The 25,734-nt window shown below is 39.1% G+C and overlaps 1 protein-coding gene across 2 annotated transcripts in view; it reads right to left on the minus strand.

Moving 5' to 3' along the window:
- The window catches only part of LOC124804988 (golgin subfamily A member 1), a 122,847-nt gene that overhangs the window by 8,615 nt on the left and 88,498 nt on the right, over nucleotides 1-25,734 (minus strand). For both annotated transcript variants that reach the window (XM_047265393.1, XM_047265385.1), the window contains 4 exons: nucleotides 23,110-23,218; nucleotides 7,255-7,517; nucleotides 3,771-3,926; nucleotides 2,992-3,255 (listed from right to left, as the gene is read on the minus strand). In XM_047265393.1, the coding sequence (XP_047121349.1) occupies nucleotides 2,992-3,255; nucleotides 3,771-3,926; nucleotides 7,255-7,517; nucleotides 23,110-23,218 (792 nt within the window). The remainder of the gene's footprint in view (nucleotides 1-2,991; nucleotides 3,256-3,770; nucleotides 3,927-7,254; nucleotides 7,518-23,109; nucleotides 23,219-25,734) is intronic.

The raw sequence follows: 25,734 nt of genomic DNA on the forward strand, positions 1-25,734 counted from the left end.
GGCAAGGTCTATGGTTCATGGGGGGAGGGGGGCGGGGGGAGGGGGTATCTTGTGTACTATGATTATTAAAATGAGATATCAGTTTTGGTTCTGTTCTGTTCTCAACTGTCCAATTTATATAAGCTCACATCATGTACGTAAATAGCAAAAATGAACTTATACCAAGCAATCAATAATAAACAATACACAGCTTCTATTTTCATTTATTCACATGCATGCTTAAATTCTGAAGTCTGGATGTCTTCAATATTGCCTTGCGGAGTAATCATGGAATACAGTGTAATGGTTAGCATCACTGGCTGACATTCTGTGGTTCATCAGTTCAAAACTGACCATCAGAAAGTATTTGTTATTTAGTATTTATCATTTCTGAATGGTTCTTGAAATATCATATGTTAACAATGTTTGCATATTCTGGAATATTTGGTATTTGTATACATAGCTGCAATCTCCGTCCAAGAGTCCAGTTCTGTTCTGACTATGCTGGGGTCCGTAATATACACTCTTCATCTGCTGTACTTCATTAGTGATCCTGTCACCAGATTTGGACTTTACTTTGGTTTTGGCATGACACTGTCTGGGAGATGAAATGTACTTCAAAACATATACACCCCTCTGACTCCAATTAGGCAATATAAAAGCCATTGCCTATGCCGACAGGAACCAGATTACAAGCAGTACATCCTTATTAAGATCCATATTTACAGGAGATATGTGAATTCCAAAACAGCAGTAAGTCAGATGCATATTACATGTTCATCAGTTTTTTCTGGAAACACTGGTCATGATCTGAGAAAATGGCTGGAAAGATTTGACCATTCGCCAAATGTTAAAGGTGGGACGACATGATGTATTTGGCAAAAGTTTACTTTATTTGGACAGAACCACCCAGCAATGGTTTGAAAACAACGAGGAGAAGCTCAATAGTCAAGACAAATTCACGGCAGAACTGAAGAAAACCTTTTAGTGGCAGTCAGCAGCAAGTCCATCTAGCATATCAACATCATCACTGGGAAATGTCACAGTTGTACATACAGAATGTTCTGGCTTTATGCCACCCCATAGAAATGAATACAACACAAGCCAACAAAATCTCACACTTTATGAGGAGTGTCACAGAAGACATGTACTAAGCTCTTCTGGTAAACAGTTCACAATGACAGAGGAATTCCTCATGTGGTGCCATTGAATTGAGGAAATGCAACAGAAAAGAATCTGATGAAAGAATTAGGAAGACCACTACGAGCTTGCCTCTCTCATACACCAGATAGGAAGAGAAGAGAGAAAGCAGTGTATAGCATTCAGAAATGTTGGACCAAATACATAAGAGAATGAATGTTGACCCCACACATCAGGGAGTAATAGAGAGTGTTCAAGAAAGGGTGAATCAATTTTTAGCACAGTCTATTCCACCACTAGTCGAATGCGCTGTGATGAAAGGTTTCTGATCATCACAACAGTCTTAGTCATGTCAGTCGACTGCAGTTGATTATAGTCGACCTGTAGGATGAAGCCCATTGTAGTACCCCGGATGGGGTCATTCTCCAACATGCTGTAGCTGTTTTCTGTCACAAGCACTGTAGGTGGTCAAGGACAACTTTGGAACACTAATTACCATGAGCGGCCAAAACACATCCCTAAAGATATTTGTATAGGGAGACCTGAAACAATTCATGAAGGGCAGCTTAGTGCCACTGATGAAGAATCATGGTCTGCTACCACTACAGACAATCCAGGGGAGGAAGCTGCTACTGAAGCTCCAATAGGATCAGACCTGGCTGAGGAACAACATCAGCAAGTTCTAGCTAGCCATTCTGCGTTAATTTTCAGATACTTCCAGGTCCTTACTGGAGGAAAGACAGACAAAGCAGTCCATAATTAAACACCATATCAACACTGGGGATCATCCACCAACTAGTCTACACTCATATCAATGACGGATAATACAGGAGGAAGCTGAGAAGAAGCTGCGTGATGACATCATTGAACTTTCAGAGAGTTCTAGGTCTTCTCTTGCGGTCATTGTGAAGAAGAAGGATAGCACATGGTGGTTCTGTGTCAATCACCAACAACTGAATAAAATCACAAAGAAAGATGTCTATCCATGCAACATATGCTGTGTAGTGTAGAGGTTAACACTACTGGCTGTCATGCTGCAGGTTACCAGTTCAAACCTGACCACCAGTGATTATTTGTCCTTTAGCAGTTATTATTTCTGGAAGGTTCTTGAAATAGCTTGTGTTCGTAATATTTGTATGTAATGGAATACATACTATGGAAATTTGATAGTGGTATAAATACCAGCATGCAGGAACTTTTGATGTTTGTATAAACAGCTGCACACACTGTCCAGGAGTTCAGTTTTTTCTTCTGACAGTACATTGGTGTCACTAACCTTTGTGCTTTCAGTGCTAAGTGTTGTGCTTCACTGGTGACCCTGCCTTTGGATTTTGACTTGACTGTGATTTCAATGTTGCAGTATTAGGTTTTGTAACATAACTGACTTTACAGATAACTTCTGAACTTAGATGAAAATTGTACTTTGATTTTAGTTATAGTTCTGACAAAGAAAAAACACATTTGCCAGGCACATGGTAAATGCTGCACTAAAACTATATAGTGTTAATAGTATAAAATAATGTTTCTTTAGGTTTTAGCTTTTCAACAAAACAATGTGATGGATGGTTACAGATGCATATAGTTGTGGAAAGTCTCCTCATTATTTGTATTTGGGACCACTTGTGTTCCTACACAGGTCAGCTGATGATGACTACAATGAAATATAATTTGCATTCATTCACACAATTCAAAAATATTCAGATATGGTGAGAATATTTTAGCAAATTGTGCAATCAATTATAGAACAGTGAATGCATAAAATCTGATTGCACACAAGCAGCCAGGAATTTTGCACTCTAGCCTGGTCAAAAGTCAAGGGGGGAAAAATATAAAAGAAGTGTCAAGAATTAATTAATATACATTTGGGTATACCTCATACTCGCGGCTAGTGAGGAACTTCATAAGAACATGCTTCAGATATTTAAAGTTAACGTCATCCTCGGAGCCAATAGGTGGAGGCTGTCTACTGCTGCTTGTTCCCGGTCCTGGGCCAGGGCCTGGTCCAGTGCCCTGGGCAGGAGCCTGCCCCGAGGGGATTACATCCACACTGTCACCTGTATCGTGGCTTGGATTGCGCAGTTCACGTTGCAGTGTTTTCTTCATATCACCGAGTCGCTGTTGTAATACACGGACACTCTGTAAAAAACAATATCTGTATGTCAGTTTCATAATATTATGTTCATGTCATAAGCCCTATTTATCTGACTGATTCACACAAAAAAATCTCGTCCTACAATGTAGAGTTTCTAATTTACTAAATGATCATTTTTTCAATAATTTCAAAAATAATGCAGAAATTGGATTGAGAGATGAAATGTGAAAGTTTGAAAGTACTCAAATTATAGTGCTTGCTATGCAGATAAGATGTAAAAAGCTTCCTTAAATAAAACTAAAGACATCTGTGGCAGTGTTAAATCACATGTATCAACAGGATAACCATTGTTTTCTTGTTAGGGAATACATTTGTGGCAAAAGTACATTGTTCAGCGTTCAGTGACTGTAATTCAGATATTTCAGTATAACAAATAAGTCACTAGAAAAGAACCGTTTTGCTACTCACATTACTATATCACTGGACATACATTTCTGTTATTTGTTCCACTACTGCTTATGTGATTAAAAAGAAACAGAAAATGCAAAATTTTTCATACCTTATTTTTTTCAGCTACTTGCTCCTCTAGATCTAAAATAGTTCTTCTGAGTTCCTGCTCTTGTTTCTCTGCCGCATGTTTATCATGTTGAATTAGTTCCAATGCCTGAACTCTATTTAAAAGTTCTTGAATTTTGTTTGACTGACTTCCAATCTCCTAGAAAGTAGATATAAATGTTATAACAATAAAAATTCCAGGTAGGAAAAAAAAACTCAAGTTCATGTTTTTGTCTAATTGGCTATGTATTTTGAGGAACCATTCAAGTGTTTATCTGAAACAATTTGGAAAAACCACAGAGCTTCCAAATCTTGATGGCTAGATGGAACTATAGCAAGTTTAGGTCAGGGAGAGAGTGGTTTTGAAGATACATTTATCATATATGTATGTAGTTCAGCAGAATCAATGCTGATGAAGGAAAAAGGGGAGGGTTGAGTGAGACATTGCAAACAGCCATGGATGTAGAAGCAGATATTGCTCATTGGCACTGCAGATTGCTGCATGTTCAGTAACTGGTTACTAGTGTTTACAGTTAGCCATAGTTAGGCAATGACCATTAATTCATGCATGTCAACAGCTGCAGTGCAGACTCAATTAACCAGACTAATTGTTCTCATAAATCAGCCCACTAATCGAAAATGCAGATAACTGAATTTATGAAGAAAAATGACTTTTGTATTATTAATTCTAGAAAGATAAACTATGTCACGCACATATGGTTATCTTCTAACTACGTTGTCATATAGTTATGTTTCTAAAGTATGTACATAAAACAAAAACAAATTAAACTTATTAAAATCAACAAAAATCAGTGATTAAGAGATTAGAGAGATTTTTTGTACTTGCACACATATTTTAGTTAAAATTACTAAAATACTGCAACCTCAATCATGAAATACCTAACTAAAGTCACAGGGCAGTCACAGCAGTTTAATTTTGTTTAAAATAATTGGTACTTGTCATTTGACAAAAATAATTTTTCTCCCTTCACTGCTGCTATATCACAAATTTGTTTTAACTGTAGTAAACTCACAGTGTCATTCTCCGTTTTTTGAATCATTTGAAAGCTGTTTCAGGGCTTGAAATGCTTCCGCATAAGATGGTCCTGCATCATTTTCTGCACCTATGTTTGTTTTGTATCATCTTCATGCATTTCCTATTGTTTGTTTGCCTGCAATATGTTTTCACCAATTTCATCATCCATATCTATTATTGAATTTTTGTGCTCCCACTTTATTATTTTGTTCCAGCATTTGTTCCAAGTTTTCCTTTCAATCAAATCCCACAAATCTACAACCACGTAACAACACCCCTTTACATTCATTTGCTTGAAAAATGATGACTTCTATGTTATCTTCATCAACAAATAACAATCTACATAAATGCTGCTTTTTGTTTCCTATAAAGTCATTGTAATGTTTCAATAAGACTTTGATCCTTTGGTTGTAGCAAGCATGTCACATTAGGAAGCACAAATTTTATAGTAAACATTCCATTTTTCTCTCTCTAACAGTTCAGCCAAAGGATATGTTGGTGCATTATCTGGTAAAAGTAGGATTTTGTGTGTTTACCAATTCTGTTTTGAATTTTTTTTTACTTCAGGGAAAAAGCTTCATTGGTGTTCATCATGTCCTTTTTTTATTTTTATAAATTAAGGGAACTCTCATATTTTTGAGGCACCTGGGGTTTCTGTAATTTCCGATGAGGAGCAAATCCATTTTATGGGTCCGGGTAGCACTTGCATGCACTAATACTATTACTCACTCTTTACCAGTTTCATATCTTGGAGCTGAACACTCTTGCTGAGAAGTTAAAAGATTTTGATGATAAGGATTTCCAGTTTAATACAGTTGTTCATCACCATTGTAAACAAGGTCCAAGTCACAGTCATTTTCAGCGGATTCTTTTTTAAAACAATCTTTAAAAGAATATGTTGGTTCATCAACTGACATTTTGTCACCTTTTATTTCCAATCTGTGAATTTCACAATGAGATTTAAATCTGTAAAACCACCTGTTACCTGCCACATACAATTCATCGCCACTTTTTTTTTAACTGTAATGGCTGTTCACATCACAAAGGATCAGATATCAGTTGTCCAGTTGATCATTTATATAAACAACAAAAATACAAAGCTTCTTCCGAAACCTTTAGGTTTTTTCATCACTTTATTCCTGTCTTCAGTATCAAGTATGCAGGTATATTTCAACACTGAATCAGTATTATTCTTAATATTCATTATTGTAGAATTACCTACATCATACTTCCAAAATAAGATTTTCACTCTGCAGCAGAGTGTGGGCTGACATGAAACTTCCAGGCAGATTAAAACTGTGTGCCGGACCGAGACTCGAACTCGGGACCTTTGCCTTTCGCGGACAAGCGCTCCACCAACTGAGCTACCCAAGCACGACTCACACCCCGCCCTCACAGCTTTACTTCCCCCAGTACCTCGTCTCCTACATTCCAAACTTTGGAAGGTAGGAGACGAGGTACGGCGGAAGTAAAGCTGTGAGGACGGGGTGTGAGTCGTGCTTGGGTAGCTCAGTTGGTGGAGCACTTGCCCACGAAAGGCAAAGGTCCTGAGTTCGAGTCTCGGTCCGGCACACAGTTTTAATCTGCCAGGAAGTTTTACATCATACTTATTGGCTAACTTATAACCAGTTTCCCTTTTTTTAATGAATCACTAATGTTTATTTTTTCTTTACACGATAACATCGCTTTATTGCGCTTTGGTATTTCTAACCACAGGCGTGACATGGCACAGTGACTGGCAACTGTAACTCAAACAATAATGAAATCTGAGAGACAGAGATTGGGAGGGTAGTGCCAGTGTGACATGTCCTTACATGCACAGACCATACTAAAAAGATGTTTGCTCGTGATTGACAATCCAGATAATGATGAATCCATATAACTAAGATCTGAATAATCGAAACTACACTGTTATTGTTGTACCAATATAATAGCAAATTTTGCACCAACTTAAAGTACAGTACACAGCTGATATACGATGGGACTTGGGTACATTACAAGCTGTAAGCATTGTCTTATGTAAATGCCTGAAATGCAGTTGCCAATTGGAATGGGATTTCTTGTTGGCCAAATGCATTAGAACAATTTCTGTGTGATTCAATGTTAGTGAAAGATGTTACTTAAATTGATGATGAGACTTAAGCTTTTGTATTACAGAATGGCTGCATGAGTTTGAGAACATAGACCAATGATCAAACCACCAACAGATTAAAATTTATCTAGTAGTGTTCAGTAAAATGTTGCTTTAATCCAAAAGCTTGTGTTGCTCAATGTCACCTGGTAGCTGTGCTGATCTGGTATCTGTTTTACCTACATAGTAATAGACTATGAAAGATAGCTGATAAGACTGCTGACTATGTGAGGATTCATGCTAGCCCCAAAATAGCAACAGTACATCAAAAGATTCAACAGCAATGATTTGCAATAAAAATAAATGTGATGAATACAATACCTTATCCTTTATTTCTATTTCATTTTGTAGAGTGCCAACACGAGTCTGTATGTCAGCTGCATCTCTCTGTTGTTCACGAAGCTGTTGTCTCACCAGCTCACATTGCTGATTCAGCTCTGCACATCGAAGTTGGGCAACATCTTTCTCACTCTTCTCTTGATGTATTTCACTCAAAAGCACTGCGGTACGTTCCTCACTCTGTGAAAGCTTTCCTTCTAAACTCATTATCTGTTCTTGTAATGATGTACTAGTTGTTTTTTCATCTGCAATTTAGTTTATAATTACTAAATGTGCGCTAAATGACTTATGGTATAAAATAAATTACTCTATCTCTGTATAGCAATTCCAGTAATTTCTAGCTTACTATTATTTTACCAACTAAGACATTATTGACACACGTATAAGACTTCAACTAAAAGAAACGGCAAGGACACAGCCCTGTCACTTGTGCGAGATGTTAAATTAATCACAAATTTAATAGCGACTAGAAAAAGTCTTGCAGAATACCAAAATGACTTCACCATCACAATAACATTTTAAGAAAAGGTGAGGGATTTGTGAAATGTACTCAGCTAAACATCTCATGCAGTTATTTTCTGAATTTTACAGATGTGAAAATATTTTGTGATTTATAACTATTAATCTCATTCTTCATTCCCAAGTCACTAGTAATAGAGCAATAAAGACACTAATTTCAAATTTTTTTTTGAAAGGAGTACAGAATACAGCATCCTCTGTTGCCATTTCAGTAGCTTAGAAGGAAGGAAGATTAAAGGGATTTGAATAATGAAGCTAATGCACAAGCAAATCACAGCATTTAGGACCTTTAATGGGAATCTTTCTAAGCTTCAGTTTGTAAAAGCAACAATGCTAACTGTAGCTCCAAAATTAAGCAATGCCTACAGCAGGAGACAGGAATCGAACCAGTGACCCATACATCGCTAGCCACAGATACACCACTACACTGCAGCACATGAGGCATATTATGCAACATTGCTCCTCCTCCTCCACACAAAACAGTGGTACACTGTTATGGGGTTGACTGTGCATTTCTGGATTGGGATCTATTTAGTGGTCCTTTGTGTAAATGTGTTGCAGGAACCTTGCATTTTGATCTTATTAACATGCCTTCCTGATTAAATGAAGTCACTTTCATCAAGGCATCACAATCACTGAGCAGGTATTCATGTTTCTGAACTCATTAATTCTCTATGCTTGACGAGCATGACTGGAATCCATGCAAATGACACAATGCACTTTTTAATGTACGATTCGGTATGGGCCAATGTATTGTTTTACAAATTTTTCTCATTGCTTTTCCTGCTGCACTCGCTACCCTGGGTGTCCCAAATATGCACACCAGCTGTCTTGCCACTTCTGTTCTGGAGATGATATGTTTGTTTTCGTTTCAACATGGCGATGCCATGGCTGATTACATCAAAGTGTCCATATAGTTTTTTTAGTCTTGTGAGTCATTGGCTGGAAGATATGGTGTCTTGCTTTACTCTGTTGTATGCAAATATTACAACAGGCAGTACCGTATTCCAGCTCTCTGTTCAATGACAACGTACATCCAGAGGGATGTCTTATTTGTGTACTGCAAGGAAACTTCTCTATGAATGGTAGGCAGTTATCCTGTGGTTGATATTGCATCATCATGAAAGTATTTCTGATGTCAATTTTGACTGCAACACTTTTTCAAGAGATCATTACACCTGCTGATCTAAATGTCAGAATTATATCTTCTACAAAGAATTTCACAATTTCTGAAGCTTCCACAGTTGGTGCAGCCTTGGTGACCATGCACTGGGTCAGGTACTTAGCAGGCACTCACAACCATTTATTCTCGTTTGTTGATTTGGGACACTTCAATAGGACATCAATTCCAATTCAGTGAAATAGAGCAATGGCAGAGCAAATTAATTCTGTATATCCTGGAATTAAGATAAATGTTTCCATCATTAGCATTCCCTGCAGTGGCCCACATAACAATTGAAATAAAGAGATTTGTCCAATAATTCCTACTTTGGAATCTACGCGTATCAAGGACAGGCAACGCTTGCATTTAAAAGCTTTGAGGCAGAGTCACTCCAAAATATATATTAAAATAATTTTTCAACACTGTATTACAGAATTTAAATTATGATGGTGAATATTGAATATTACCCACACAAATAATGAGAGTCAAAATTTTTGGAACTGTTGATACAAAGTAATATTTCTTTTGAAAAGGTAGTCACTAGTCTTAAGCCTGCACTTTGAAATGCTGTTTAGCTCTATGTTGTAGAGACTTGGGGGCACAACTTCTACACACTACAGCTCCTATGAGCTTTCTGAATGCTCAACCAGAGGAGCCTAAGGGTGTCCTACCAATTTCCAAATAATTTTCATTATTCACTGCTTACATCAGATGGGAATGAACAAAGTGGCTGAAACTCAGCTAACAATTCCCTGCCTCTTACATCTCTACTAGATGGCGTACCCGACTTTGCTCAGGGAGTTGATACGAGATTGTGTAGTAGTTGGAATAAAAGGATAAACTTTAAAGCATAACAGATAAAAAATGTTTACTGACAACATATTCTAACTTTTTACAGTACTTGTTTATAAACAACATTTTTCCATTTTGTTATCCGGGATATGAATGTACAAATTTTTTGAATTTTCTACTCAAGAGCAAGCTGCATATAGTTGACTGTGACAGAAGCAGGAGTCTTTGAAATTGATGCCGCAATATTTTAAAGTTTGTCCTTGTGCTTTGTTATGTAAAACTGTAGGCTAATTTGATCGGAAATTGCAGTCTTTTAAATTGGAATGGCAGTCCAGTAGAGATCAGTACTATTCTGGGGATAAATAGTGAGTGTCCTGTCATAAATTTGGCTGCCATGATGTTATTCAATAGCTGTTTGATGATCATCCTTGTCCCGTTACGCAGTTTTGGCGAGTTGAGATTTCTGAGTAGTATGACTGGAGATCCAATTTTAAGTCAGACAGTGTAATGGCATTCCTGGCATTGCAAAGAGTTTAGAAATCCTGTAGGGAAGTTCACACTTTCTACAATGTTTAGCATTGTTTCGATCAATTTGTATATTCTCTCTTCACTGGAAATTTTCTTTTGAATATTAAAGTTGACATCACTGACAATATTATTTTTATCTGCCAAAACTGCTCTTTCAAATAGCCAGTTTGGATTAGTATAGTTGTGAACAATGTTTGGATAAATTTGGTTGATGAGTTCATTTTCAGCAGTGGCTATATTGCAGAAATCTTTCGATAGTTCAATCTCTCATTTTTTGTTAGTCGCTGTATTTCTATGTATGGCTAGAGATGTGATTTTTTTTTTTTTTTTAAAGCATGAAATAATCTCGGCTGCTGGTATTGGCTTGGAGATAACTGGAAGTGATTGCTGAAAATCTCCTGAGAGTGAGTAGAGCACCTCTCATCACTTTAGAGTTTCCTTGTAATTCTTATAATGTTCTGTCCATGGCTTCAAGGGATGTTTTATGTGCCATTGTGCATTCATCCTAGAAAGTAAGTATAGCTTGCTTTAGAAGTTCACCCAGTCCAGATGCTCTTGTGATTTTACACACTGGAAATGTTCTTTGGCTATATTCAACGGTAGTCGTAGAGTGGAATGGGCAGTGAAATTTCCTTCCATAAATGTTGCTGCAACGCCAGATGATGCCAGTGCTAGTGTGATGGGTTGTTTAGCAAGTATTTCTGCCAGCAACAGATTTATCAAAAACGTTTTCCTAGTGCGTCCTAGTGCATCCAAGTAAATAATTCTACCATGTTGTCAAGTCGGCCCATGATAATATTGAAAATTTCATTTTCATTGTCGCTGAGGAATAGTTTGTTGTGAGTAATATATTTAAGGAGTTTGTTGATGTAGCTTTCTCCTTTGTAATTTCGAAGTTTAGGGTACTGATAGCAGCTTTTTGGGGTGCTTGCATCAAGTTGTACTAAGGTCTGGTGATTTATTGGTAAACGTTTACCTTCTAGGCGAATGAGTGTTTCACTGATGACTTCGTTGGTTTCAGTACAGTATGTCATCAATCATACTCTCTTTGAAGGCGTCTCACAGCTGTTTTACATTCAATGGATCACATTTTCTTAGAATTATGGCGAATAAGTCTATCATCAGTTCCGCTGAGGCTGTGAACAAGGGTTCTTGTAGGTTAATTCCCAGAGGTTGTCATTTTCCAGTAGTCCTAAGCATTTTCGTGTTTTTCCTGTACATCTGGCACAGGTAACTGTCAACAACCCTGAGATCTATGAAACTTGTTGATCCCCATAATTCATGTAGCAACATCATGAGATACAACAATGAAAACAATCAATTATTGATAAAATTATTTAATTGGATAGAATGGATGTTATCTATCCAATTAAATAACATCACAGCATAGAAACATTAAGCATTGTTTCCATGTACAGCGCATACTGGCCTGGTGTGCCAGTTTTCATTGTACCTGGATGATCTTCTAATGGAATTCTTTGTTTTTGTTGTTGAAAGATTTTTCTTGTTGTGTTCCATGTATAATAGGTAGGGACACCAACATATAGTAATGTTTTTGTGAATGCATCCATCTGGCACAATTGGTAAAAAGCTGTTAACGTTGTGTTCTGAAGTGGTTCGCTTGCAACTTTTCTGGCGATGTCTTTTGTGAAGTAAACTCGTACACTCTCCAAATGCATTGCTAGATGTTGCACAGTTGTTTCGCATTCATGTACGGGAAAAGCAAAAATCTGCTGAGCTGCTTCATTATTGCTGATGTATCTTCCATTTCGTACACGAGGTTCTCTTCGCTTCTGTTTTGTTATTTGCTGAATTTGGCTATTTGAAATACTGTCACATCACTTCCTTTTTGATCACATATTTATAGACATATTTGATGCACTTCACTGAATTGCACTATTCTACGTTTGTGTGTGCTTGGAATATTTTGGAAAGTAGTGTGTTATATGGTACTACTCATTGATTATCTATTTTCAGTTCATCACTGCCTCATATTCATATTTTTTCTGTAAGGCCACCGTTGTTGGGTGACTATGTTCTGTATTTGGGATCACCATCAGTTCTGGTTAGTGTGTTGTCCAAGAATGGTTTTGGTTTTTTTTGCACATTTTCCATCACTCATACATGACGAATTGGGGTTTAATGGCCAGGATGGTCTGTGCATCATGTCTTTCACTACTCTGTCATACAGTTCCGATTTTCTTATGGACTGGGAAAGTCAGGTTCGATGAGTGTCAATATCCATGGGATGAATTCAGTCGTGTAACCATATGAAATTGTGTTAGTGAGGCAGTCCTAGTTTTTGCCCCCATTCAATTGCGTACATCCAGCTTCTAACAGTTCCAAAGATGTGGTATTTTGTGATGACTTCAATAAATCTCATTTGTTCTTGTCAGGAAACTCTGGCTATTATGTTGTGTTGATGCATGGGGGCTTGTCCCATTCTTTGATTCCTGTATACAACAAGTTGCATGTGAATGTTATGAAGAGGTCAGATCATCCATATTTAATTACGTAGGTCATGGCAGCTTGGTGTGTTCGTGTGTGTGTGTGTCTCTCCGACTTCCTATGTATGGCGAGAGTAAGATTACCACAGTTCCAATGTTGGCAATGTTTCCATCATTTATGATTCTGCTTTGAAGGTGGATGCATAGTTTCTTCTGATTCAGTCTTCTGTAAAGCATTTGTTCCGCTCCTATTTTTGCACATGTATCTACCAGGAATTGTTGGAATAAACAGTGAGTGTTGAGAATGTGATTGTGTATTACATTGTCCCTGATCATTAAGCATTGATTTGAATGACTGCTTCACTACCTGAGCCATCTGGATCCTTCCCTCCACCACCAGCTTTTCTAAACTGTGCAGATGGGAGCTATCCTTCCAGCACATTCTCTGCTCCCGTAATTATCCTGGCCTCAACCTATGGTAAAATTCTGTCCCCACACCCTCCACCCAACAGTTTCCAACCATTCCGCTCTATCATCTGCTCCCCATTCTTGTCTCCCACCCTGCTGATTTGCAACGCTCTCTCAATGCATCCCCCCCCCCCCCCCCCCCCCCCCGCTCAATCTTTACCCCACTTCTCTCCTTTTTTCTTCCTTTTTTACCCCACGTCCCTGCCTCACAATCTCCTGATGCCTGTTGGCAGTCTAATCCCTGCACACTCCACCATACAGTGTTTGTTTCTCCCCCACCTGTACACTACTATCCCTTCCCCTTTCTCACCTCCTTCAGATTGCTGCTTGCGTCCCACGTGATATTGCATTCCGGCCTGAGATGCTGAAGTTCGCAGTTATGTGTGATGAAGTGTGCTTGTTTGTTTCTGTGTGTGTGTGTGTGTGTGTGTGTGTGTGTGTGTGTGTGTGTGTGTTTGTTTACTAATGAAGGCTGTGATCGAAAGTTATGTGTGAGCATCTTTTAATCATGCTGTCTGCAACATGAGTGTCTTCTTTACGATAAGTAGCTATCTATCTTTTCCTAGATTGTTGATTTTCCTACCTGGAGTCTCAATAGTTTGATTTTTGCCGAATGGCTTTCTCTCCTCCTACAACCCTGTGATGTTTTCCTTTCTTACTCTTCTCTATAGCAGTACTCTTCTCAGTGTCCGTTCTTTCTCTGCTTTCATGTGTTTATTTACTGCCTTCCAAACCGCATCTACTTCTGGGCCACACTGTATTAACGACCGTCAGTGCACAACATAGACTTCATCACCACATGGACTGTTTTGCTGCATCCAACGCCCCATACCCTTACCTCCGATAGTTAATTACATTTATTCCTATTGATCCCCCTTCATCCCTCATCCAGACATACTTTAGAGCTTTGTTTCCCACACCTGTCAGTGTCACATAAATTTTTGATCCTCGATCTGACCCATCCCCCCTCCATCCCCCTCTTATTGCAATGCACACACACTCCCATATCTCATTATTCCTTTTCACCCACGTTTATGTATGTTTTTAACATATTTGTGCGTAGTTTTAGGTGGTTACATGGATTTTTGCATATTTGTACATATCTCTGCATATTTTTACGTATCTGTGCGTACTTTTACGTATCTGTGCGTACTTTTACGTATCTGTGTGTACTTTTACGTATCTGTGCGTACTTTTACGTATCTGTGCGTACTTTTACGTATCTGTGCGTACTTTTACGTATCTGTGCGTACTTTTACGTATCTGTGCGTACTTTTACGTATCTGTGCGTACTTTTACGTATCTGTGCGTACTTTTACGTATCTGTGCGTACTTTTACGTATCTGTGCGTACTTTTACGTATCTGTGTGTATTTTTATGTATCTGTGTGTGTTTTTATGTATCTGTGCATATTTCTGTGTGTCTTTACGTATTTTTTACACATCTTTATGCATCTTTTTGCTTATTCAGCTGCTCTCACAATCACAAAACCTATTTTCCCCATTTCCTTTGCACCATTCCTGCCTCCATCTTTCTTTACCAGTTCAGAAAAGTATCCCTTTCCCTGGGTAAAACCTAGTCCCACATCCTGTTACTCAAATACTGCCTTAACCACGGAATCCCCCCAAACAGCCTAACTGTAAAGATTCCTTTCTCAGGATCCCATCCCTCCTTTCACAATGACCTACACATTTTCAGATTCTGCCAATCCCTGACCCTGCAAAAACACATCTCCATGGCACAGTCACCCCAGAACCACCTCTGCTCCCTCGGCAGGATACTACTACTCTACAATCCCTACTCCATATATCACATCTCTCAAATTGAATCCCTTGCTCTCCAGCACCTGGAGGAGCACTCCAGACACAACCTCTATAAATTATCCAAACTGCTGACATCCAACTGCCGCCTCAGGGCACCACTATCCAATCTCTATCATACCCAACAACGTTCCTCCTCGTCCACCCCTCATAGCAGCTAAACCCTGCCTAGCTGACCTTTCCAACTTGCCACATCCTCCAAAACTCCTTACCAAACATCCTCCAAATCCACAGCTAAAACAGTCCTAGAACAGTGTTAACCTTTCTACCAAAACCCTCAACTCCACAGAAGTTTCAGTCCTATTCAAAGGACTCATCTTTAGCTGTACACCCAAATTTAACCAAGCTGGACTTGTCAGAGACCTACTCTCCTTCTCCTGATTCCTGCAATAGATGCACTTCTTTGCAGCCAGTCCCTCCAACCAAAACCACCCTAATTCCAACACTGAACCCTGCTTCTTCCGGTTCATACCATCATCCAACCGTGATCTTTCTCCCTTCCCAACTAACCACCCACTGGTCACATTCTAGGAATTCCTTACCTCGAACTTAGCCTCACTGTCCTTCCCCAGGTCCCTTTCTCAGAAAACCTAGCTTTTATTAGAAAAAAGAACAGCCATACACAACCACAAAACAAATCCTGACCTAATCATCCTATCTGCAGATAATTGTTCCATCACTGTTGTTATGAATCGCAGTGACTACTTGGCAGATGACATCCGCCAATTGTCTGACTACTCCACCTATAAACTTTGACAGAGATATCCCATCCCACAAGTCCAACACAAACTCCAATCCCTGCTTAAAGCCTTAGGCCCCTCCCAGAACATCTCCCCTGAATCCATTTCCCTCCTCACCCCTATGTCACCCTGCATACCACCTTCTACATGCTCCCCAAAATCCAAAAACCCAACAATGTCAGCCCCATTGTGGCTGGTTATTGTGCCCCCACTGAAAGAATTTCGGTGCTCTCTGACAAACACCTTCAACCAATTGCCTGTAATCTAGCTTCCCACATCAAAGATACCAACCATTTCTTTCAGCAACCCTCCACCATCCCTATCCCTTTCCTTCCTGGATCCATACTTGACACTGTTGGCGCCAACAATCAATACACCAACGTCCCTCATGCTCAAGGTCTTACCACTACTTAACAATACCTTTCACAATGTCCTTCAAATTCCAAATCCACTACCCATTCCTCATACACCTTACTATCTTTACACAAACCCACAACTATTTCTCATTTGAAGGGAAGGTATATAAATATATCCACAGTGCAGCCATGGGTGCCTGCTTGGCACGGTCCTATGCCAACCTTTTTACAGGCCATTTAGAGAAGCCTCCCAGAACACCAAACCCTAATCTGGTTCAGGTTCATTGATGATATCTTCATGATCTGGACCCAGGGCCTAGATACCCTATCTTCGTTCCTTCAGAACCTCAACACCTTCTCTCCCATCTGCTTCATGTGTTCCTCCTCAAAACAGCGTGCGACCTTCCAAGATGACCTCATCCTCTGTGATTGCTCCGTCTGCACCTCTGTCCACATTAAACCCCCAACCACCAATACTACCTGCATTTTGACAACTGTCATCCCTTTCATGCCAAAAAATCCTTCCCATATAATCTGATTACCCAGGGCTGGCATATCTGCAGTGACAAAACTCCCTTGCTCAGTATGCTGAGGATCTCACCAAGACCTTCATAGACAGGCATTATCCCCCAGACCTAGCCTGCAAACAGATCTCCCATGCCATTTCCCCTCACAACCCCAATCCTCCTACCATCCCCAAAAACCAGCCACAAAGGAGTGTCTGTTCATCACCCAGTACCACCCCAGACTGGAACAACTGAACCATATCTTCACCAGAGCTTTGATTACCTATCACCATGACCTGAAACGAGGGGCATCCCACCTGAGATACTTCCCACCCCTCCTAAAATAGTGTTCCATCACCCACCCAACCTCCTCAACATACTAGTCCATCCTTATGCCACTCCCAATCCCAAACCCTTGCCACAAGGATCATACCCTGTGGAAGACCCAAGTGCCTTCCCAATCCACCTACCCAGCACTTCCTATTCCAGTCCTGTCACAGGTTTACCCTACCCCATCAGGGGCCGGGCTACCTGTGAAAGCAGCCATGCCATTTACCAGCTCTGCTGTAATCATTGCACAGGATTTTATATTGGTATGACTACCAACGAGCAGTCCACCATGATGATCAGCCACCGCCAAACTGTGGCCAAGAGCAAACTGCACCACCCTATGGCACGACATGCAGCTGAACATACGACACTTGATTTGAATGGCTGCTTCACTACCTGAACCATCTGGATCCTTTCCTCCACTGTCAGCTTTCTGCACTGCACGGATGGGAGTTATCCTTGTATGGATCCTGGCCTCAGCATACAGTAACATACTGTCCCCATACCCTCCACCCAACAGTTCCCACCCGCCCTCTGTCCTATCATCTCCTTCCCGTTCTCATCTCCCACCCTGTTTATTTGCAGCCCTCTGCCAATGCATTCACCCCATCCTTCCCTGCTCCTCTCCTTTTTTCCTGATGCTGCACCTGTTGGCAGTCTAGTCCCTGCACACTCCATCAGACAGCATTCGCTTCTCTCCCCACCCATACACAACTATCCCTTTCTCTTCCCCACCCCCCTCCAGACAGCTGCTTGCATCCCACATGATGTTGCATTCCGGCCCAAGATGCTGGAATTGGTGGTCATGTGTGCATAAGGTGTGTGTGTGTGTGTGTGTGTGTGTGTGTGTGTGTGTGTGTGTGTGTGTGTGTGTTTACTGACAACGGCTGTGGCCGAAAACTATGTGCGAATGTTTCTTAATTGTGTCTGTCTGCAACTTGACATGTCTTCTTTATAGTAAGTAGCAATCTATCTTTTCCTACATTGTTGTAAATGTACAGAAGAAATATGCATACAAAAACTACCCCATTACCATTATTAGCAAGTTTCTTTTTGTGAGCATATTGTACCAGAGTACTAGACAAATACAAATAACTGCTGCATACTGTGAGCCTGAAAATAGCAAAACATGAATTCGATGTGCAGCTTATATAAGGCAATACTTTGGAAATGAGCTTGAAGAAGAACTACTGAATTGTCAAAATTTTAATGAAATGGCAATAGACCACTTTGCAGTGCAAAAGAGGGGATAAGCTGGTCTCATCTATAAACAAATCAAGAACAGAAAGAAAAATGTGATTTAATAGGTGATATGAAGCAATTCCTTTGTTGTAGCTACATATTTAATCTACTAAACGGAGTACTTAGAAATGCGTAATGACATGTTTTTCTACCAATGTTGCATTTTTCCAACACAACCAGAACAAACCATACTAAAATGATGCATTTTGGTGTGATCTAATATGTGGTGTGCCACTTAAACTACAAATTCTCATATTACACAAGTATAAATACGAAAACCAACAAATACGGTGTTCTAGCTTTGAAAACACTTGAATCAACACGGCCCAAGACCCAAGATATAGAACCATCACTGTTTCATCTTGTGAGCTCATTAATGCCATGGACTGAACGCACAAAAGACATTAAACATCACAAGTTTAGGACTGAAAACATTAAGCATGCAGTGAAGCTAACATGCACTGCATTAAAGATCTCTCCATAATGTGTCCTTTTGTACACTTTGTTGTGATAAGGTGTCAGGAAACGTGACATTGGTGGATAAATATGCTACCTACAAAACTTACACTGAGGTGACAAAGGTCATGGGATAGAGAGATGCAGATGTACAGATGGAAGTATCACAGGTATAAAAGGGGAGCGCAGTGGCAAAGCTGCCATTTGTGTTCAGGTGACTCATGTGAAAAGGTTTCCAACATGATTACGGTCAATGATGGCAATCAACAGACTTTTATATGCAATGGTAGTTGGAGCTAGATGTATGGGACATTATATTTTGGAAATCGTTAGGGAATTCTATAATCCGTAATCAACAGTGCCAAGAGTGTGGTGAGAATATCAAATTCCAGGCATGACCTCTCACCACGGACTACACGGTATCCAATGGCCTTTACTTAATGACAAAGAGCAGCTGCATTTGCGTAGAGTTGTCAGTGCTAACAAACAGGCAGCTCCGGGTGAAATACTCACAAAAATCAATGTGGCACATACAACAAACACATCCATTACGACAGTGCAGTGAAAGTTGGTGTTAATGGACTATGGCAGCAGATGACTGACATGAGTGCCTTTACTAACAGCACATTTCCTGCAGCACCTCTTTTGCACTCATGACAACCGATGGCCTGGTCAGATGAGTCCTGTTTTCATTTGGTAAGATCTGATGGTTGGGCTCGAGTGTGGTACAGACCCTACAAAACCATGTACCTAAGTTGCCAACAAGGCACTGGGCAAGCTGGTGGTGGTTCCATAATGATGTGGGCTGTGTTTACATGAAATGGACTGGGCCCTCTTCCAACTGAACCATCACTGACTGGAAGTGGTTAGATTCAGCCATTCATGGATTTCATGTTTTCATGATGACGCGCAATTGTTCATGACTGGTTTGAAGAATGTTTGGGACAATTCAAGAGAATGATTTGGCCATCCAGACCACGACCACCTGACATGAATCCCATTGAACATTTATAGGACATAATCAATAGGTCTGTTCATGCACAAAATCCTACACAGGTAATACTTTTGCATTTATCGACATTATAGAGGTAGCATGGCTGAACATTTCTGCAGGGGAGTTTCAACAAGTCATTGAATCCATGCCACACTGAGTTGCTGCATTACCCCAAGCAAAAGGAGGTATGACCCAATATTTGGGGGTATCCCGTAACTTTTGTCACCTCAGCATATCTTGGAGTTAGCTTTTGGTGTTCTTTAGTAGTTGATTATGGAATGGAAGGGAGAGACAGTACACAGTCTTTTGGCTACAGTGTACGCTTCATTTTCCAACTGACCATTTTTCTGCACTGCAGTTGAATTGGTTGTAGCAAATTCAGGGGTTTCAGATTTGTTCCATCTATGTTGATCTGCCTTATAGGAGTTGGTACTAATGACTGAAGAACTCCTCCTTGAATTAGCGATACTGCCTCATTCAGGCTGGATTCACTGATAATTCCAGCCATCTGGGTTTTCCATAAGCAGACCTCACTAGCTCTTATGTCTTCTCTTACTTCTTGTAACATTAGCAATTTGAGGTCCTGATGGACATCTGTGACTGCCAACAAAATATCACAAATATGTCCACCATCTTTCACTGCACTCTTTTGTGCTACATTGCCTTGATGGGCTAACATACATATCTACGGAAACATATGAGTGGTAGTCATAATCTGATTTTAGATGGGAAAGAGGGTGTACTGTATAGAACTGCAATCAACTCTGTCTTAGCTTTCATCTAAAGCATCCTATTCCCTTCTACCTGGTGCCCGCTTTGCAACCCCAGAATATATTATGGCCCTATATTTATGTAGTAAATTGTTTGCTTGTTTTTAAAAACTTTATTTGAAAATAAACTGCGATCCACACTTTAGTAACAGATTGTTATTAGAAGTAGAGTAATACAAAACTATATTGGTTCAAAGGGCTTGGTAGCCACAACAGAAATGTCTTTATGTCTTACTTAAATACCTAATGACATTGTTTTCACTTCAACAACATTTCATGTCCAAGTTTTTTTTTATGTAATGAAAGTCACAAGAAAAATTCAGATCATCACTGAAATGGTTAAAATTGTTTTTATTTAGGCAGCTCCTGAATCTCTAGTTTCAAACTAGTTAAAACACATCTAAGGTCTCTCTCCATGTTCGAACAGCTGTGGTGTTTTGTTTTCATGGCTAATGTTTAGTATCTGGTCTCTCATAGGTATGTAGATGAGAGCTGTAAAGGGACTTTTAGGCTTCCTTTTCCACTCCTGGATAAGTAGGAAGGAAACTGAATCAAAATTCTTCCAACCCCATATGCTGAAACTGTTCTTTAGCATTTGAATGACATTTCAATTGAATTGCATCATCTTGTATTTCATTGGAAGTGTAAGCACATCAATTGTGAAGGGTGATCTTACTAATTTGCACCACTCATCTTCTGAAGACAAATAATGAAATTATGTTTGAACTCTTCATGGAGTTGTTACAAGTGTTTACTGATTATAACTCTCCACTCATTGACTTCACACTGTTGCTTATCTAGAAGTTTACTTAATTGACAAAATGATTGCAAAGTTAGTTAGGGAGCATTTAGGTGATACTTCTGTAATGGTCTTTTTTCCAAGAAGGCCCTTGTGGCATCCATTATTGTGGCGTTTCTCCCTTGTAGTTTCAAATTCAGATTGTTCTGGGTTTCAAAGAAGTCTGCAAGGTACACTGGGGAAAACATTGAGCTGTCATCAGTAAATGAATGATGAAGCTCACCTTTCCCTTGACTCACAAGAAATAGTGCTACTTCATACAGCCTTCTAAGCACATTGTCCTTCAAAAGCATTGGACTTAAGGATTGGTGTTCAGCACTGCGATCATTACACAAGACTCAGATAAAACGAGTATTCCTAACACTTGGCTTAATTTTATTAATTACAGTGATAGCCAATTTCATTGTACTGCTCAGTTTCTTAAGTAAACAAGAGCAAATAGGATCAGTTTTTTTTTTTTTTTTTTTAAGGAAGCCAGAACATGAATCTAACATGGCTGGTGCTCCATCAGTACAAATTTCCATAACTCTATCCCAGGACAAACCATTTTCAACCAAAAACTCAGTAATGCCAGAAAATACATAACAACCTTTTCATGTTGCTTCCAAGTTTTCAGAAAGCAATAGTTCTACCATTATTTGCTTTTTATCCACAAATCAGCAGTGTACTATTAAGTGTTGTCATTGAGCTACGTAAGTAGAATCATCACACTGCAAGATAAAAAAAATAGAGACATTATCTTTTAAGTAACTGTTCTTTCACATTCAGGACCATTTCCTCAATCCTACATTGGACACTGTTGGTTGAAAGAGGTGTCATATCCATTATTCACTATCTTCTCCAATAACAATTCTAGCAGTTTTAAGAATGGAAGGTTTGACCAGTGTCTCATCAATAAATAGATGATGTTCCAGATGCAGAGGTCACAATGAATCATTACTAAGGACAGTATCACACACAATACACTGTCTTTTTCACTAAAGATGAGTCCATACTTAATATATTCTTCATTACACGATCTTCATTTTGCAGACTTTTCACTCATTGTAGAAAACCAATAAAAATACTATTTACTTCTACAGAGTACAACATGTATCATACAGAGATAAGAATGCAAAGCACAGGCTGAAGAATGTGTTGTGTCAGCAATAACTTGGTGACACACAAGTCAAAGCTGATGCTGTCAACTTTACAACAAATGCACTCACCAACTGTAATAAGGATATCAAATTTTTGACTGCATGATTCTGCTTTCCTCTGAGCTGTCTGCAACCTCCCCCCCCCCCCCCCCCCCCCCCCGGTCAACCACTCACTGATGTAAGATGATTTTGAGTTGTTACAAATGAAGAAAAAATCTGGGCAGCCAAATTATGACTAAAACATTCCTTCTCCCAAACATAAGGCCAATATTTTACAACTTCCCCCCCCCCCCCCCCAGTCAGTAGTTAAATGAACATTTTTCCTTTTGGGTGAATAAAATTTTCATGAAAAATGTTAGGGAAGGGGCAGGGTTGGAGGTGCCTTTAGAGATTTCACAGGTTTCTAAAGGGTAGAGACCATCTTGGGGAGAAGCTGATTTATCTGTAGCACAATAAGTTTCTGTCTAAGTTGTTCAGTCACATCAAATGTATCAGGTAACTGACTATTATGTAGATAACATGCCAGTCATGTGATGGAACAAGACTTTAATTTGCCCTACCTGAATGATTAACTACACAAGTAATAACTTGGCCCATGGTAACTACTGAAGAAGTGTTGGGAAGGGACGGTGGGAGAGAAGGGTGAATAGCAAATGGAATATTTCAACCAAGTGCAGAGTTGAACAGAAACAAGGCTTTACACATACCCACACATTACACATTCAGAAATTTTAAATCAAAGCACAATAATACTGAGCATTTTACTCACTGTCCACAGCAGACAGCAAATCTGCACATTTACTTTCAAGTTCTGCAATTCTTCTCTCTGCTTCAATTTGATATTTTTTGGCTTTCTCTCTCTCTTCCTCAGCTGATTTCTTAAAAAGGAAGAATGAAAATATATAAAGTCAATTCTGTGTTGGTTTTAATATACTATTAATTTCTTTTCATACAAGCTTCATATGGTATAATGCCTTTTTTGTCAGTATGACAGAAACTAAACCTTCAACAATTATTACATAAAAAAACTAGTACACACATGAGGCTAGACAGTGATGTATAAAGATGACTAATGATGGCAACAGCAGCAGTGTTAACTGTAACCGCTAGGAAATCATCTAAGCTATACTTGTGGTGACCCTTTTCTTCTAAAATAACAACATTTAATGTCATAATCTTCTGTAGAATATGTCACTTCTTTGGTTATAAACACCACTTTTAACTGCAACTGAACAACAACATTGTTCTTAGAATATCAGCAACATCAGGAACCACAGACACACATAACCCATTACGCGACAATTAACTAGAGATGACAGTGCACTAGTAATCTCACAATGAATGTGATTGCTAAATATATAGCATCATGAAAGAGGTGATGGTTTCTTCAACCCCAGTTTCACATATATTTTCAAAAAATGAAAAGAGAGAACAAAAACTGCCCTAACTGATCTACAATTACACAAGCATAGAGATCATGTTAAGATGATCTCTGATTCTGGAGGAGTGAGGTTCAGATTCTCATCATACTGTTTGCAACTGACACTTCTCTTTACTTCATATGAAACCCTCAGAAAGTTCCCCGAATATGATCAAAAGCAATCCCTTCCTTCACCTGTTGCCAGGACTTCAAACCCTGAAGGGTTTGCAGTTGTGATAGTGGTCAGTTCTCATGCTGTAGAAATCACAAGAAACAACATTTTTATGTTGGTGATTAATTGCTTACAAATAAGGTTCCCAACTGTACCCAACAAAACTTATAATAAATCATGTCACTCACTGCCGCCCCTCCCCCAGCCATCTTCCTCTTACGCTTTACAGTTAATTAATGAGGATGTTTGAGACACATTATTAGATTGGATCAGATAAATCTGATAAGCACTGAAAACCATTCCTCAAACAAAACTGGATTGACTAGGTCATGAGATATTGCACCCTAAGTGTGTGTGTGTCTGTGTGTGATGTCATCCACTTGTGAAAGGCTTAGAATAGCATTATTATATCAACATCTTTGTTCTTAATTATTCTACTAAGGCTAAGCTATATTCATCATACGCACATGCGGCATAGTAATCTAACTTCACTTGTTATTGAAATACTGTATACTTTCAAAAAATACTGTCACGAGGATGATTATTGCCAGTAAACTTACAACTGACTTTTTGTCTCATACTAATTATATTTTTAATAATCTGCATATTTCAAAGTTCACAGTCAAGTTTGGGTGTGCCGAATAGAGGTGGGAGGCCTCATTCACCTTTGGGAACTAGTTCACTCATGAGTAGCTCATACTGGGATCTATTCATCTTTCCTCACTCGCTGTTCCATTTTTTTTGTTTAATCATGTACTACCGCATATGTAAGTCATATTTTAATTTACTTTCAAATGGCCAGTAATTTAAATATTATTATTATATATATTAAATATTTTTATAAAAAATAATTCAGTATCTGTTAATTAACATTTCCATTTGTTAATATGTAAGGAATTTAAATAAAATTAAACTGAAGTTGTTTCTAGTAAGTATCAAACCAGTGGCCTTACAATTACCAAACTTTTGCACTATACACTCAGGGTATTGCATCTATGTTGTGTATATGGAGTTAGTTTGTACTGAGTGATTAGAGTTAAAGTGCAGACACTCAAGGAGGTTCCATGTGGGCTGTAATTATTGTATGGCATCAATACTTGGTAGATATGCTAATGTGTTAATGTTGAACCAATTTACGCTGAAAACTAATTAGTTCCACCTGTGACCACCAGGTGCAAATCTGACATTGTATATTGTTTGTACGACGTGCACACTGGCATCTGACAAGCCCTAACATGGGTGATCAGTATTGCTGTCAAGAAGAGAGGCCACATGTTTAACCTATTTTATGTGAATGGTAGCAATGTCAGTGCTGCACTGAGAGAGCATCGCTGAGGAGAGGACCAATGACAGTAAAGGGTTTAAAGAAGATAATGAAATAAGAAAGCACGGGCAAGCTTGATGCTGCGTCTGGAAGTTACTGACAAGATTGTTGTTCCCATAACTGACAATACAGCACATGCCCCAGATAGTGTAGTGATGTGCACTGTCACCAACGTCATCTATCCCATAGTACACAGTAAAATTTTTGCGGTCATTTTATACTGGTACCCATATAAAATTCAGAGGTGCAGCAACCAAAATCTCATGAACAGTAGTAATGTTTTGATTTGCTCTTCAGATTCTGGTATGGTTCAAAGTTGATGACATGTGGCTGGGCAATATTCTATGGAGTGACAAGGCACATTTTACACTAAGGGTGCATGAATATGTAGAACTGCTGAATTTGGGGTACTTTTAAACCGTGTGTTTGCACTCACTGGTGTGGATTCACAAGCGCCTTTATTCTCAGTCTGTTCTTC

This window comes from Schistocerca piceifrons, chromosome 1, assembly GCF_021461385.2.
Source record: "Schistocerca piceifrons isolate TAMUIC-IGC-003096 chromosome 1, iqSchPice1.1, whole genome shotgun sequence".
In the NCBI taxonomy this organism is placed as follows: Eukaryota; Metazoa; Arthropoda; class Insecta; order Orthoptera; family Acrididae; genus Schistocerca; species Schistocerca piceifrons.